The 16,859-nt window shown below is 32.2% G+C and overlaps 1 protein-coding gene across 10 annotated transcripts in view; it reads right to left on the bottom strand.

The window, feature by feature from the left end:
* Positions 1–6,868: 6,868 nt before the first annotated feature.
* GULP1 (GULP PTB domain containing engulfment adaptor 1) overlaps positions 6,869–16,859 on the bottom strand; it is a 223,461-nt gene continuing 213,470 nt past the window's right edge. For all 10 annotated transcript variants that reach the window (XM_074339089.1, XM_074339081.1, XM_019740768.2 and 7 more), the window contains 2 exons: positions 14,728–14,822; positions 6,869–8,670 (listed from right to left, as the gene is read on the bottom strand). In XM_074339089.1, coding sequence (XP_074195190.1) covers positions 8,599–8,670; positions 14,728–14,822 — 167 coding nt within the window. In that variant the 3' untranslated portion in view covers positions 6,869–8,598. The remainder of the gene's footprint in view (positions 8,671–14,727; positions 14,823–16,859) is intronic.

Genomic DNA, 16,859 nt, shown 5'->3' with positions numbered 1-16,859 from the left:
GAGTACAGGAAATGTCCCTTAATTATACAACATTCATCTTTGAATCTCACAGCCTCATTAAAACTCAATAATCATTTGCTTTTCTTCCCTCAGTTGGGCCAGATTTCCTCAGTCTATGATTCTATGGTGGTCAGTAGATGTTTTTAGGAGAAGTCAAGATCTTTATTTAGAAAATTATTGCTATGGTAAGATAAAAGTTAAAATAATGGTAAAGATTTCATCAGAGAGGACAAAGTGGTTATCTTCTAACACTTACTGGGAAAGTATGTTGTTCTTTCTTTCACAGGGAACATAAGAAGTTTTAGTTCACATCATTAACAAGAAGTATGCTAAGAAATCATTTAACCTTTTACTACATGCTTATGGATAAAGTGTTTTGTTTGGCACCAAAGAGGATACAAAAATGTCAAGATAGTCCTTCCCTCAAGACAGATAATAAATATAAAAGTTTTTAAAAAAACACATTAAAAGTACTTTAAAAGATGTCTACAAGACAGTATTTTATGGATTTTTGCAAAATACATTAATAATGATAAGTTCATAAAATATAATTTACCCAGAAAATGCTATGGGATTTCAGAATGTCCTTTAATAGCGAATTTAATTAGGTCCAGTGTGTACTGGGGAATCCTTTTAAGAAGATAACTCATACAGCTTCTAGCCAGCTTCCCTTCAATGAAAGCAACAGCATTTAAAAGCCTAAATGCGAGGGAGACCGAAGACGGCAGATAAACACTGTGCCTGCTTCCTTCCATGAACACATTAAAATTGCAACTAAATTATAGAACAACCAACCTGGAGAACCATCTGAAGTCTAGCTGAACAGAAGTTTTATAACTAAGGAAATAAAAAAGAAGCTATATCAAGACTGGTAGGAGGGAAAGGGAGGCAAAACAGGTGGGCCCCAAACCTCTGTATGGCGCTTGAGAATCAGGAGGGATATCTCAGGCATGGAGTTTCCGCCACAGAGGAGTAGGGAACTCAGCGCCACACTGGCCTCCCCAGCCTGCAGTACTGGTGCTGAGATGAAGAGCCCCCACAACATCTGACTATGAAAAACAATGCAGATTCCAACCAACCAGGTGAAATGGAAGGTAGGGAGAAAACCAGACATACCCTCAAAAGGCCTGTGCACAGATTCACTCGCTCGCAGGTACTCACCCTCGGCTCCAGAGAAGGGACTGTGACTCAGGGAGTGTCAGAGGCATGCGGCGGGACAGACTGAGATCTGTGGCTTTCAGGCAAGGGCCAGAAAATGGTCAGCAATCCCATGCAGCCCGCAGGTGGACGCCATCTTTCCTGTGTTAAGCCCACCCCCACACGACCAAATCTGAATCTGATTGGCCTGGTGAGCTCCACTGTTCTGCCCTGCTGATTCACTGGGATCCTGCCCTACTGAACTTCCCCAACGCTGGAGGAACTTTCTCTGTGAACAGCCAGCTCTGCCCACATTGCATTCTTTCTTGGAAAACTATCAGAGGCTACAGGCTCCAAGTGGGCAGCGACTGGCCTTGGTGTGCTCTAAGACTTACAAGACCTGGCAATTAAGTTCACGAACTCATCCTAGAGGAAGTACTGCATATCTCATTGCTGAATATCACTATGGTCAACTTTTTAGTACTCCCCTTGGGAAGCTATGCACTGACTCCAGCACCTAGTCCACCCTTCAAAGCAATTTTGGAACTCTTTTTCTGAAATGGCCATCAGAGCTGTTGTCATATTACCCTTGATATCCTTAATGTCATCAAAATGTCTTCCTTTCAATATTTCCTTTATCTTTGGAAAAAGAAAGAAGTCATTGGGGGCCAGATCAGGTGAGTAGGAAGGGTTTCCAATACAGTTATTTGTTTACTGGCTAAAAACAACCTCACAGACAGTGCCGTATGAGCTGATGTATTGTCGTGATGCAAGAGTCATGAATTGTTGGCAAAAAATTCAGGTCATTTTCATCTAATTATTCATGCAGCTTTTTTAGCACTTCCAAATAGTAAACTTGGTTAACTGTCGGTGCAAATTCATAATGAATAATCCCTCTGATATAAAAAAAGATTTGCAACATCATTGCAACAAGTTTGCCAACTTAAGTGTCAGACCTCGTTTGCTGAGTAGCTCCAGGATCAGTTCTGGCACCAAACCAGAATCTATATTAACCAGATGACCACAACACTTCCCACTGTAATGTCTCCCTGAGAACCTGCCTCACCCACTAGCATACCATATGAGGCTTTATCAGTGGCTGAACCTTAAGGGAGCTGGCAGGTAGCAGCAGGCATTAGAGTGTCCTGGCTTTTTGTGGAGCTACCCCTGGCCCGGTACTGGTGGCAGCCATTTTTGGTTCACAGTGTATCCTCTCCGACATGCTCCCAACTTTAGTACAGGCAGTGAACAACCACAGATCACTTTGTAGCTCCTACCAGGTAGTCCCTGGCTGATCACAGGTAGTGGGTGACCTGGGACAGTACCGAGAACAAGAGGAGCCAGAAGTTTGGCTTCAGGCCACAGCACAGCACCACCCAGTTAGCCCCACAAGTGGCATACACAAAGGACAATCTCAACAGGCACAAGAGCCTGCTGGAGTGAATCCCACTCAGTGGGGTAAGCCATCTGCACAGCAGCCCATAAGCTGTGGATGTGGCCAAATCCCACAGCCAATCAGCCTAAGGGTCAATCCCACCCATTGTTGTGCCAATAGTAATTAAGGCTCAACTATAACGGAAGGGCATACACAACCCACACAAGGGACACTCCTGGAGAATAGGAACAGATCACCAGGGAGACTGTATCAGGGCCCCACAGGGCACCAACTACATAAGACTACCTGGCCAAGACTGGGAGACATAGAAGATCTACCTAGTACATAGAAATAAACAAACATAGAAGATCTACCTAGTACACAGAAACTAAAGATCTACCTAGTACATAGAGGCAACCAAAATGAGGAAACAAATAAATATGTCCCAAATGAAAAAAATAGGAGAAAAATCCAGAAAAAGAACTAAACAAAATGGAGGCAAGCAATCTACCAGATACAGAGTTCAAAACAATGATTATAAGGATGCTCAAGGAACTTAGTGAGAACTTCAACAAAGAGATAACAAGCATAAAAATAGACATAGAAACCATAAAAAAGAACCAGTCAGGAGTGAAGGATACAATAACAGAATTGAAGAATGTACTACAAGTAATCACCAGCAGACTAGATGAAGCAGAGATTCGAATCAGCAATTTGGAATACAAGGTAGAAGAATAAAACCATTAGAACAATGAAAAGACAAAAGAATCCAAAAAAAATGAGGATAGTTTAAGAAATCTCTGGGGCAACTTCAGGTATAACAACATTTGCATTATAGGAGTATCAGAAGGAGAGGAGAAAAAGCAAGGGAATGAGAACGTCTTTGAAGAAATAATGACTGAAAAGTTTCCTAACCTAGCAAAGGAAATAGACATACAAGTCCAGGAATCACAGAGAGTCCTAAACAAGATGAATCCAAATAGGCCCACGCCAAGACACATTAGAATTAAAAAGGCAAGGGTTAATGACAAAGAGAGAATCCTAAAAGCAGCAAGAGAAAGGCAACTAGTAACTTATAAGGGAACTCCCAGAGACTGTAAGCTGATTTCTTAACAGAAACTTTGCAGGCCAGAAGGGACTGTCACAAAATATTCAATGTGATGTAAAGCAAGGACCTACAACCAAGATTACTCTATCCAGTAAGGCTATCATTTAAAACTGAAGGACAGATGAAAAACCTCCTAGACAAGAAAGAGTTAAGGACTTCATCACGACCAAACCTGATTTACAACGAATGTTAGAGGGACAAAAAAAGGTTAAAATTATGAATAATACAATGGCAATGACTGCATATCAATCAACAATTTCTTTCAATGTAAATGAACTAAATGCTCCAATCGAAAGCCACAGAGTGACTGAATAAATAAGAAAACAAGACCCTTACATATACTGCCTACAAGAGACTCACTTCAGATTGAAAGACACACAGATGGGAAGTAAAGGGATGAAAAATGATATTTCAGGATAATATAAATGAGAAAAACAAAAAAAAGCTGGTGTAGCAATACTTACACTGACAAAATAGACTTTAAACAAAAGTTATAACAAGAGACCCAGTAACATCACTTCTATTTATTCGAAGAAACCCAAAACGCTACTTTGGGGGGATGCGTGCATCCATGTGTTCATTGCAGCATTGTTTACAATGGCCAAGATGGGGAGGCAGCCTGGGTGTCTGTTGATGGAAGAATAGCTAAAGAGGAGGTGGTGCATGTACACAATAGAATACGCATGGCCATGGAAGGGAATGGGTTCTTGCCATCTGGCAGCGCTATGAATGGATCTGGAAGGTATTGTGCTGAGTGGAGTATGTCAGATAGAGAAAGACAGATGCAATGTAATTTGGCTTGTATGGGGAATCTAAATAACAAAATAAACAAACAAAAACCAGAAGGAAACTTATAGATACAGAAAATATTTCAATGGTTGCCAGATAAGAAGGGTATTGAGGGGTGGGTAAAAAAAGGAGAAGGGATTATGAAGTACCGATTGGTTGTTAAACACTAGTCCTGGGGATGTAGGGTATAGCATAAGGAATATAGTCAATAATAATGTAATAACTATGTATGCTGTCACATGAGTCCTAGATTTATCAGGGCGAGAGATGGGGGGTTGGGTGGCATGGTAAAAAAGGTGAAGTACAAATTGATAGCTGCAAAATAGTCATGAGTATGTAAAGTATAACATAGGGAATATAGTCAATGATATGGTAATAACTGTATTGTGCTGGGTGGGTACTGGATTAGTCAGGGGGATCAATTCTTAAATTATATAAATATCTAACCACTATGCTATACAACTGAAAGTAATATAAAATAATATTGAACGTAAAAATAAAAATGTAACATCATCATGTTCTATGATGTTATATCAATAAATAATGTTTAAAAATTTAAAAAATAGAAAAATAAATAAATAAAAGCCTTACTGCATGTTCTAAAGTACCTATAGATAGAGTTGCTTGCAAACCAGAAATGCTTGGCTCAATTAATTTTGAGTGTGCATTGAATAAATGCCAAAAATGTAGCTAAGATAAATAAGGTAAGATAAATTTTTGAAAATTTTTAGTTATACAGTTATGGTGGTAACTGACACAAAAATCCAATGTTAGTGATACAGAAATAAATTCAGCTACTTTAATTTCTCATGTGAGAAAAATTTAAAATAAGCCTTTAACCTCAATCCCTTCTTAAGTATGCAAGCTTTTTATATTATTTAATTATGATTTTGAAGTAGTGTGCCATAGAATCCATGCACTAGAATGAAAACAAATGAATCCGAGAAAGGTACAGTGTTTTGGTATTTAAATAATAGCCATATTTCATAAAAACTCACTTGAAAGCAAGAAAGTAGAAAACCATAAATTATTTTAGGAGGTAGTCTCCACAATAGAGTAAGGGAATCCTACTTTTGATGAATTCTAGAGAAAATATGTTTTATGGGAGAGATTTCCATAAGTGGGTTACAGTTGGACCTTAACAACATGAGATCAAGACATGGAAAAAGTGTGTAAGAATTAAGGTTTGCATCAAATTTATGAGATGCATGTTGAAGGGGGCAGTTCTTGAGGAATTTGTCTGAGGTCATCTAGGAAGGAGAGGAACGTAAGTTAGGCCCTTTCTGCATGAGACTCGGGGGTCTGAGAGCAATAACAGCCATGCCCATCTCAACAATGTGTTAGTGGCCTATGAAGGCTACAGTTTAGGTGGAATCTGAGATTTAGTTGTCAAAATTGAGTCCAAGATTACCAAGTAATTTACCAGAGGTTGAAACCCAAAATCATGAATATATTTGAATTTAGAAATACATAAGGAAACACTGAACAGAAAAATATTAACAGCCAGTTTTTGAGTATGTTAAGTAACATCTAAAAGAGAAACAAAAGTCAGTATTTAGAAATGCAACAACATGAAATTTATCAGAAACTGTATTACCATAATGTGATTAAAATTTTTGAAAAAAATTCAAATCCAAAACACAAGAAACAAGAAGAGATGAAGAAAATTATTGTCATTGGCTTGTTCTGATAAGCTTCACACTGGCTAAGTAACATTGTGGACACTAGCCAGTGCTAGGTAACCAAATTTAAAATGTTCTTGGGGAAATATTTGGCTCATGGAGTATTTTAATATGTATTGGTTTTGATTTATTAATTCATTTATTTTCCTTTCTGACAATAAACTAATTGAAGACAGGAATCCTGTCAACTTCAGTTTAACAATGTCTGTTAGCAAACTTACTAGACGTTTTCTTATCCACATAATACATGCTATTCACATAGAGTAATAAATAAATTTTATTGAATAGAGGGATGAATTATTCATTGGTTGGCAAAGACAGTGAGTGTGAGTCCAGTGTATCTTTAAAAATAGTTAACATTGTGTTTTGAATAGGTTCAAAACTTCATGGTATTTGAATTAGCCACAACTCAAATCCTATTATGGTCTACCTTTTAAAGACTATCAGCCAAAACACACTTTGTATTATTACTAGGCTGAAAAAGCTTTCAATTTAGAAAAACATGTATTTACATAATTCACTTATTGCACCAGATGCTTCTGGTGAAAGGAACCAAACTATGACTTCTCTCACCAGCAGGATCAAGTCCATTGTTTTCACAACTGAATGGTATTTGCTCATAAGACTGAAATGTGTGTGGGCTGTAAGAAACAAAGTTAAAGCCCTTTCTTTCTTTTTCTCTTTCCCTCTCTCTTTCTTTCTTTTGGCTGCAATTTATGACCAGAAAAGTCTGGCATGTAATTAGCTTCAGAATATGTCTAAATTAATTAAAGACTGTTTAATGAGTAAATTATACAATTTATTTAAAATCATTTATTCTCAGCAAAATCAAACATATCATTGAGTTTACATAGAAATACAATTTTCAACTGGATCTTCGTAAAAATGCACTGGTGAAATAAATGTTCATAATTATGTACTATGTAATCATGCCAGTAGCAGAATTGATTACCATTAAAAATTGGTAAAGTAACATGTGCAAATACCATCTTAGTACTCTATTGTGTTACCATTGATAATAAATGGTCACTAAGTATATGCCTATTACATAAAGCTTTTCAAAGTACAATAAAAATACAAATTCTATCTGTTAAAAAAAAGCCATTGATATGGCTTCTAAACATCCTCATTATACAAATTCCAAAATACTATATGACAAACAGAATTATAAAGACTCTTTTTTATGAAACATATACTACCATCTAATTAAGGTACAACTTAGCAGATAACAGAAAACAAACAAAAAGGCTTATATATACCATAGTACATTATGGAGATACATACAAATATAATATTGCATAAGCTATTTAATTTCATTTCCTAGTGAAAATGTACCTTTAGCAGTTGAAGAAAAATTCCCATGAGTAAAAGATAAGAAAAAAAAATCTATTTTTGAGACCTATCCCCAATCTAAACTGACATTCATTATTTTTTTTAAATGTGATGAACCAAATTATAAATTTTGACCATATATATTTGTTGCGCTCAGTAAAAATTATTGTTAAAGACTAAAGAGAGCAACAACTTGACTTTTGTCAAAAATGAGATTCTAACTTCAGCAACAACAAATATTAAATTTATTAAATAATATTGATGATTCATAAAGAATAGTATGTATACATTTTAAAGTAGCAAAACCAATGGGGCATCACAATATTTTGAGAAAAAAATATATTTGGTAATGTAAATGTGGGTAACAGACATTGCAATTATAGACAGCATATATTCCAAATGCTTTTCTTTTAAAGAAAACATCAGATTAGATGTTGTACGTTTAGTAATGTAACTTATCTCATTAGAAATTAAACTTTGTGTTTTGTAAATAGCAAATTTTCATTTTTCCCCACAATATTTACTTATGAAATAAATACAATATTTAGAGTATAACTGATAATAACTAACATTATTACCATGCATTTACTAATACTCTAAATACATTTGGTTTAATTATTATTAAAATTTATATTTTTGTTATTTCACCTGCTAAAAATGACCTGGCGGCATTATAGTCAAAGTTTACATTTTCCCAATGATATGAGACAGATTTCATACATAAAATGACATCTGTCCAATGAATAATAAATGTTTATTAGCTTGAATATAGTATTTAGTTTGGCATTGGTATATCTCTTTAGGACTTTGAAAGGTATCATTAAGGTATGGTTTTTGGGAAATCAAAACTAAACTAGCAGCCTGGAGTATGAACACAAATTTCAAGAAGCTAACTATTTAGACACAAGGCAGATATTTGGATAATTTGTCTTTCGATTACAAATTCTTCTACAAAATAACTAGAAAGGAACAGAAAAGTATGCTTTACACTGAGTGGTTTTTAAAAGAAGATGTTACAGAGCAACAGTGAATGAGGAAATTTTACTAAAAGAATTTTCAGATACTGAAGATATTAAAAATATATATTGGCACATGTATAATACCTGTCAAAGTAATAATGAATGATATATATGTAGATAAAATAAATTTAACACGAATAAGGACTGTTCTTGACATCAGCACCTGCTGTCTAATGGGTCGAGACAAAATACTGTGCCTTCAAGAGTTAGTCCCATTTTGAACCCCTCCTGTAAAACAGAGTAAAATCATTAAAATAGGAAATGCTCATAACCAAAAAGGAAAAAAAAAAATCAGTAAATTGAAGAGACTATGAACAGAGGTTAAAATATTCATGCTTTGATCGACTAAAAAATAATTAAACATCAAATGTTGGCTTGTCAAATATATGTGTACACCCCAGGAAGATCTTTATATCCATTAACATTTTAAATGTTTTAAATATATGTGAGGTGAGCATGAATGAGAGACAAAATAAAACAGAAATATATGGAAGTAGGTAGTTTTAAGATATAAACGTTTCTTTTTCAGTAAAGTCTGTCATTCTTAAATCCCTCTGTTGGCTTTAAAGATCACTATTTGTTTAAATATCAATAATATTTAAATACAAGTGAGATAACTCAAATTGATGAACAGCTGAAGATAGCCTACTAGTTTTCATCTTTTCTTCCCGGTTACCACTGTCCAGAGCTTGGTAAAATACATTGAGTAAATGCAAAGCTATATACTACATGGAACACAGAACTGCAGAGCCCTTTGCTATGGAGAAAGCTTCCTTTACTAGTCCTGCAGTGGCTTGTAGCTGCAAGCTGTTGCTTTGAATGCCATTCCAACTAGTATATTTTAGATGTTTTTGGAAACTAAGTTGCCTTTGATTTATTGAGAACAAGTACACAACAGCTGTGAAAGATTGTTTTTATTTTTTTACCCCTAAGATTTTGAGTTAAAAGTTAGTGTGTGTGTGGGGGGGGGAAGTTTACCCTTCTCTACTCCAAGTTCTCTTCTTTTTTTTCATAAGGTAGGTAATTGAACTATGGGCTATCTTCAGTCTTAACACCTCCCTCCATCCCCACATTTGCTTTTAAATCTTTGCACACTGGTCCATAAAGAAGAGATGAAAAGCAAAGACACTGATGAATGGAATTGAATGGGAGGCCACGTTTGAGGTTTGAGGTTTCCTTGTAGAATTAGTGCGGCCGTGTCTCTCTCTCTCTCTCTCTCTCTCTCTCTCTCTCTCTCTCTCTCTCTCTCATTCTGGACAGATAAATATACATCTATAGATAAATATATAATCTATCTATCTATCTATCTATCTATCTATCTATCTATCTATCTATCTATCTATCTCCTTAACTATCTCTACCTTTCTTTATAATGGAACTGAAATTTTGTTTAGGGAATAATCTGTAGTTTGGGGTGGCCATTTGACACATTTTTGGCAAATGAAATGTAGACAGCAGCCTATTCCCAAGGAAAAGAAAATGTTTCTCAAAAATAAGGCTCCTGTCCCGTCTGCTTTGTGTGTTTTATTTAATGGGACTATCTATTTGTGTGTTAGCCAACTGCGTATCATTTGCATTTTCCCAAATTACTTTCATTTAGAAGAAGTATCTAAATGTATATATGTTATTACAAACCCAGTGTAAATATTATGCAGAGGAAGAAGGTTGTTATAAAACTGCAAGCCACACCTTATTCTCTAGTAATGTTCAGAGACTAGTCTTCATTTTGTTTATAGCAAAGAGACTATATAGCAATGCCATCATTGTAAAGATTTTTCAAGATTTCTTCCAAGTATTTGGAATACAAATTACATTTGGTTGAGTAAAAGTCTGAGTACTTACTGTTATTTTTTAAGACTGTTCTTATCACAAGAATATTTTTTGCTATATTTATGCTTATTTTTAAAATAGATGCCAAATACTTAGACAAGTCTATAACTGAAGCTGAAAATATTGTAAACAAACTGTTTTTTAAACATTTTATTTGAATATATGAGGATCTTTTTATTATGTCATCTAGTGATATATTAGAAGGATAGACCAATAGGTAGATAGGTAGATAGATAGATAGATAGATAGATAGATAGATAGATAGATAGATAGATAGATACACTGACAGATTTGATAGCTAGGATATATATATTACCTTTGGAAAGGTTTGATACCATACATTTTGCCATACATATTTCACATTTTGACAGTTCATTCGAAGTTAAACCAGTGTCACTTCAATGACCCTAAAAATACTATTTATCAATGTATTACCAGTATTTAGAAGGCTGTATAGCAATCAAAGTAACATAGTGTTCTATCACTATTTCAATAAAAAAAAAAAGTTTGTGTATCACTTACAAGATTATCTCCAGGGTGACTTTATAATGATCTTTTTGGAATCCCTTGAGATTAATTTAATTATCCCAATTAAAGATACATTGTTTCTGGCCCCTTGGTTTTTTCCTCCTAAGATAAAATTTTCCATATTTTTCTGATCTTCCCTCCTAGGTTCCATTTTATAAATTGTGATTAATGGGCTCTGAATCCACCTAGGATTTTTATATCCCCTAGTTATTCAAACTTTTGAATAAAAATGAGGCTTTAATTTATGTAGTGATGGAAATTGTCATAAACTAAAATCACACAAAAATGATTTTATTATTAATATATTATTATTGTTTTTTGTATGAAATATTTTGGCCAATTACGTTTTCTTATTTTGAAATAGGGAGAAAAGCATATCAAAAAAGGAAAAACAACTCATATGTAAAAATTGTGAACATGTTGAGCTAGGTCCTTTAAGTCGTCTTCTTTTTTCTACGTATACATTTTTAAAACAGCTTGATAATATAAAGAACACTATATTATATAGAACTTTCTATTTAATGTATTACATATATTATATATAATTTTCTATATTTAATCATAGCAGAAGAAACTCTACATTATTTTGAATTCCCTTAAAATTAATTTAGTAACTATATAATATTCTAATTTTTAATATGATTTGTTTCCAGCATTTTGCAATTACTTTTAAGGTTGACTGGATTTTTTAATAGAGATTTTTCACATTTATAATTATTTTCTGTTCAGCATAGATTGTATTAATTTTTGATGAAAAATAGAAATATAAGTATTAATAATAGATTACACTCCAAAGAAATGCTATGAACTGACCCCTCAGCATTTTATAATGAAATATAGCTGAGCATTTCTACTTAAAATATATGTTCCAAAGATAGTTCTGTGATCATCAGGAATGATTTAAAGTGCTTGTTTTGTCACACTTGCATTAGTATTGATTATTAGTAAGAAAATATTTGTAATTTGGTAGATCAAAAACATTTATAGTTCTTTACTTAATTTGCATGTTTTCTCTGATTAGACTGAACATATCTATATGTATATTAACCACTTGTGGTCTTTTGTGAACTACTGTTTTGTATTTTAATTTATCTGTTGATTGTTGTTTCCTAATCATTTGTCTACTTACTTTAATAATATATATGAGATATATTTATATATTTTTAAAGAAAAAATTAAAAAGAACTTTATAAGTTCTTCCATAGAAGACTATATGTCCATATAAAATATGCCCTTATAAAATTTTTGCTCCAAGTAAAAAGTCTGATAACATTCACTTATATTTCAAATATTTTAAACTACCTAATACTTCTTAAATTTATTTGAATATTTGCTGTAACTTTGAGCTGTACATTGATCTTCTCCAAAATTATTAGCCAGTTGACTTAACACCACTTAATACATAATTCTTTCACCATTCATGACTTACCATGCTTCTTTTTTAATTATTAAATTATTATAACTTACAAGGTATACTTCTGGGCTATCAATACTATTACACTGATTTGCCTGTTGGTTACATGTACCCAGAAGTTTTAAATTATGTAAAATGAAAAAATTAAATTATTGATTTCAAATAAATATCTGATTTTATAGCATTTTATAATGAAATATAGCTGAGCATTTCTACTTAAAATATATGTTCCAAAGATAGTTCTGTGATTTCCTCTGTAAATTAAAAAGGAAAACCAAATATCTCACTACGCTTATTAACTCAATATGGTTTATATTACCCATTATAATGTATAACGTTTTTACATTCTATGCAACATTAAAAATAGTAGCTAAATGTGTGCATTAGATTAATTAGGCCAACAAGATTAATAACAAAAGTCATCATAGACTTTAGGTGAAAATATTATTTTACTTAAGTAACCTTGCAAATAAATCCTGGACTCAAAGAAACAGACAAGTAATGAAGTAGACTATGCAACAGTGACTGTCATTGAAAAAATAACTTTAAAATATGGGTTATAAAATCTCTTTAAACACAACTAATAAGTCATAGACGAATCCATATGAAACTGCTGTTTGAATATTTATTCAAGCATGCAAATATTAAGGTTTTAGCTTTAAGAAGTTGTAAGTTGTTTAAAATTATTATGAAAACAATATACCAACCATCTCTGGCGCTACCCACCATGAAAGCAGAAAAGAATGAAAGAGACATTAAGAAAATATTAGAAATGGCAAAAACTAAAATAAAAGCAAAAATACAGCCTAACATTATTTGACTAATACATCACTAAATCATTCCAATACAGTGTTTCTCAAAGTGGGTACCTACAAAAATCTAAAGATGTAGACTTATTCTTTAAAAATCTATAGAAAAATTTATAAATTTGTGAAAATCTGTAACACATTAATAGAAAAATACTCTACGATTTGTATAACATTGGAAAACAAACACTACCACATCAGTGCATGTATTTGTATTTGTCCTTACAAAAGCATTAGTCCCAAGTAGTATAAACCTAATTGGTAAAACTAATAAAAAAAAGAAAGCAATTGATTTCATATGCAAGAAATAAAGCTTTCCTGCTAAATTATCACACACTATTTTAGTGCAAGTTTCATAGTATTTGAAATATAGCAGAGATGGAGAAACTACGTTATGAAACAGAATACATGCTGAAATCAACAGAAGTTTGTTATTGGTGGTTTTAGTCTCAGCCAAATAACATCATCCATCCTGTTATATTAAAATTCTGAATTTGAATTTATTAGGTGTTATGATTTTGCTTTTATTTAATTTGTTATTTTTTGAATTAATATTTGTATAAGATCTTCAAGGATAATTTGTTTATAATTTGTTGTACATATTTAAGAAGTGTTATAACAATTTAGATCAATATTGAAGATTTAAAATAATTTTTCATATGAATCACTCAATTGGAGAAATATTATTTTAACATATTCTTTAAAAACCTCAAGGCATATGTTAAATAATCCAACTTTTAAAGTGCAGGCTTTATTATATCTAGAACAATAAGAAAAATCACATTATACCTAGAAAATAAGACTGCTTCATAGCTGCAGTCCAAAATGAGCAGAAGGGTATTGATATTATCTTTCTAGGAAGGAGTGCTTTACTATTGTTAGAAGGTCCGAATACAACCATTATTATTAGTTTTTTTTCCTGGTAAATGAAGCATAGAAAGTATTAACCCAGGCCTAATAAATAGAAATGACTCCTCTCTCTACCTCTTCTCAATCAGCTGTATATAAATTGTCTCTGCCTGCATTCTACTATATGTAGTCTTTGATAAAAACTAGGCTATAATAACTTCACCAAAATCTAAAGGGGAACTATAAACAGAAGACTTTATTCTAGAGTTTGTAAGACTACTTTTTAATTGCTCATTCTATAAAGCTCTTAAAACCAGTATTTTCAAACGTCCAGAACAATTCAGAATTGAAAAATAAAAAGGAGAGAAAGAAATGAAAATCCAACTGAACCAAATTCCTAAAGAACTTGTCACTGGGTGACAAGCTCTAGTTATGAACTATAGCCACAATGCTTCTTTTAAGAGAGACTGATTTTAGTCTTACAAAGATTTTCCTTCATCTACTCATTCATAATTTTGAAGTTCATAATTGTTAAGATTCAGCTCAAATCTTATAAACCTAGTGTAATGACATTTTAATTCTTGGATTTCAAAATAATGAGCATTAGAATCTATGCAATTTTATATTTTAAAAAAAAGGAACCACCTATTGCCATTGTACATTGTACCATTAAGAACAAAACAAAACCTTATATTTAGCATATGCATGAGTATTTTTAGTACTAAATGTATATTATTATTTTAAAATAATTATTTTAAGTAACTTTTAATAGTGAGAATAACTCAAAGAAAGGGTAGTTTGGGTTTAACATCCTATATTAAAAAGAAAAAAACATTTATGGGCCAATCTGATAGTTACCTGCATTTCATCTAATTTTGATTGAATATCTGGAGGGAAATCCCCTGCTCCACAGTTAAATGGGTCAAAAGGTTCTGCTCCAAACAGGTCCCGTTCTAAATGGAAGAAAATAATTTAGCAAATAAAAAATAAGTGAATGAAAAATAAATGAACAGAATAAATTTAAGATTTCATTTAAATAAAAAGTCCTATTACTAAAACCCACTGGATTAGAGTTTAATACTATTTGACAATTAAAATTGAGTTGAACAATTTGTCCTTAAATTTTTAGTATAGATATAGTATAGGTAATACAGAGATAACAAGGACTCCATGTCTATCTATCTTATCTATCTATCTATCTATCTATCTATCTATCTATCTATCTATCTATCAATCTATCTATCTATCTATTGATATATTGCTGCATTTCCTAAACTTTGGTACTCAGGATAGGTAAACATTAAAAAATGTAGCAAGATATCATTTCAGTTTCTTATTAATAAATCCCATAAAACCATTTGATCACCTGCCTAGATTTTCCAAAGGTATTTCAAACTCATCAATGTCTAAAAGAGAACTCATTGTCATATTTTGGCATGTATAATGCACTCTCATGTATAATGTGCATCCACCTTTTTGGCCCTAACTTTCAGGTAAAAAAAATCTTTTGTTTTAATTTTTTAAATTCAAATTTCTATTTGTTTACATTTAGGTATTTGTTTTTGGTATTATAAAGGAATTTTAGCATTTATTTTTTAACATATTATGATACAAAAAAATTTATGTAACAAATAATTACAAAACACAAGAAAAGATACAAGGTACAAGAAATTTTATGTACCGGTAACAAATTAACGATATTTAAGCTTCATAGAAGGCCAAGAACACTTCCTTGTTGCAAGTTCATCGTAAGTTCAACAAAATTGATGATCATATTCCAGGGTATTATTTTGCATACGGATATTGTTATTGATTTCTAGAGTTACATGTTTAATTCACAAGCATAAACAAAAGAAGTAAAAACATTTATATAGATACGGAATTAGTACTACCCATATGTAATGTGAATCCTTAATTTTCTTTCACAAATTTGGACAAAAAAGTGCACATTGTACTCGGCAAAATACAGTACTTTTCCCTTCTCTGTCTCTAGTTTCCCATTAATGACATTTGGTCTAAAATCCTGAATAATAATTTATTTTGAACTCTCAGTCATCATCCTAATAGATTATTCTTTCTAAATATCAAAATCTATTCACTCTTCTCAATTTGTATTTCACCTTGGATTAAAATCCTCTATTGTGGACACGTCGCAAATTTATATTTCATATTCCAGCATATGCTAAACAAATGTCCATTGAATTAAATAAATGGATTAATAAATTAATGTTGAAATCCAAAAAAGCAAAAAAAATAGCAATAAACAAACAGATGTGAGACACTTATAAGGACATAAAATTATGATATCAGGATATTGGCAACATTTTCTAAAAACACACTATGACGTGTGTGTTTTTTATCATAGATTATTACATTAATTTTGCATTGCATTGGCACAAAATATATTCAGAGGGATTTAAATATAAATTTCAATTTATGTAAAGTGTTGAATATTTTTGTAAACTGATTTTTAAAGTTACTAATGTTATTACTTTGTATTTACAAATTAGTCCTCTAAAATTTAAATGAATACTTAACATGTGCAAATAAGTTCCACAGGGGGAAACAAATCAACTATAAAGCCTTGACATGCTTTAAAGCCTTAAGCTAGAACTTAAGAGTTGTATGGAAAATGTCTTAATGTGAACCATAGAGAATGCAATAAAGCTTGAAATGTAAAACTCTCTTTAGTTTCCTTTTGGATATCATGATTGATCATGGCATTGTGAACCATTCTTTCAGTTTCTGTGATAGGGCACAGACCAAAATACAGTCAAGATATTGACAATGAGCAATCTGTTGGATGTTCTCTAATTCATCAAAAAGAGACTTTTATGTTTCTTCTAGATATACAGAAAGTAAATCAGAAAAGCAATGCATTTGTAACGTTTTAGATATCAAAGAAAGAACACTTATAAAGGGTTAATAAATAAATCATGGAATTCATAGATTTATGTATTTCTTCAACTAAGACTATCCAGACACTTCAT

Source organism: Rhinolophus sinicus, linkage group LG01 (genome assembly GCF_036562045.2).
Source record: "Rhinolophus sinicus isolate RSC01 linkage group LG01, ASM3656204v1, whole genome shotgun sequence".
NCBI lineage: Eukaryota > Metazoa > Chordata > Mammalia > Chiroptera > Rhinolophidae > Rhinolophus > Rhinolophus sinicus.
Note: the sequence above shows the minus strand (reverse complement) of the source record. Positions and strands in the feature narration are given on the sequence as shown.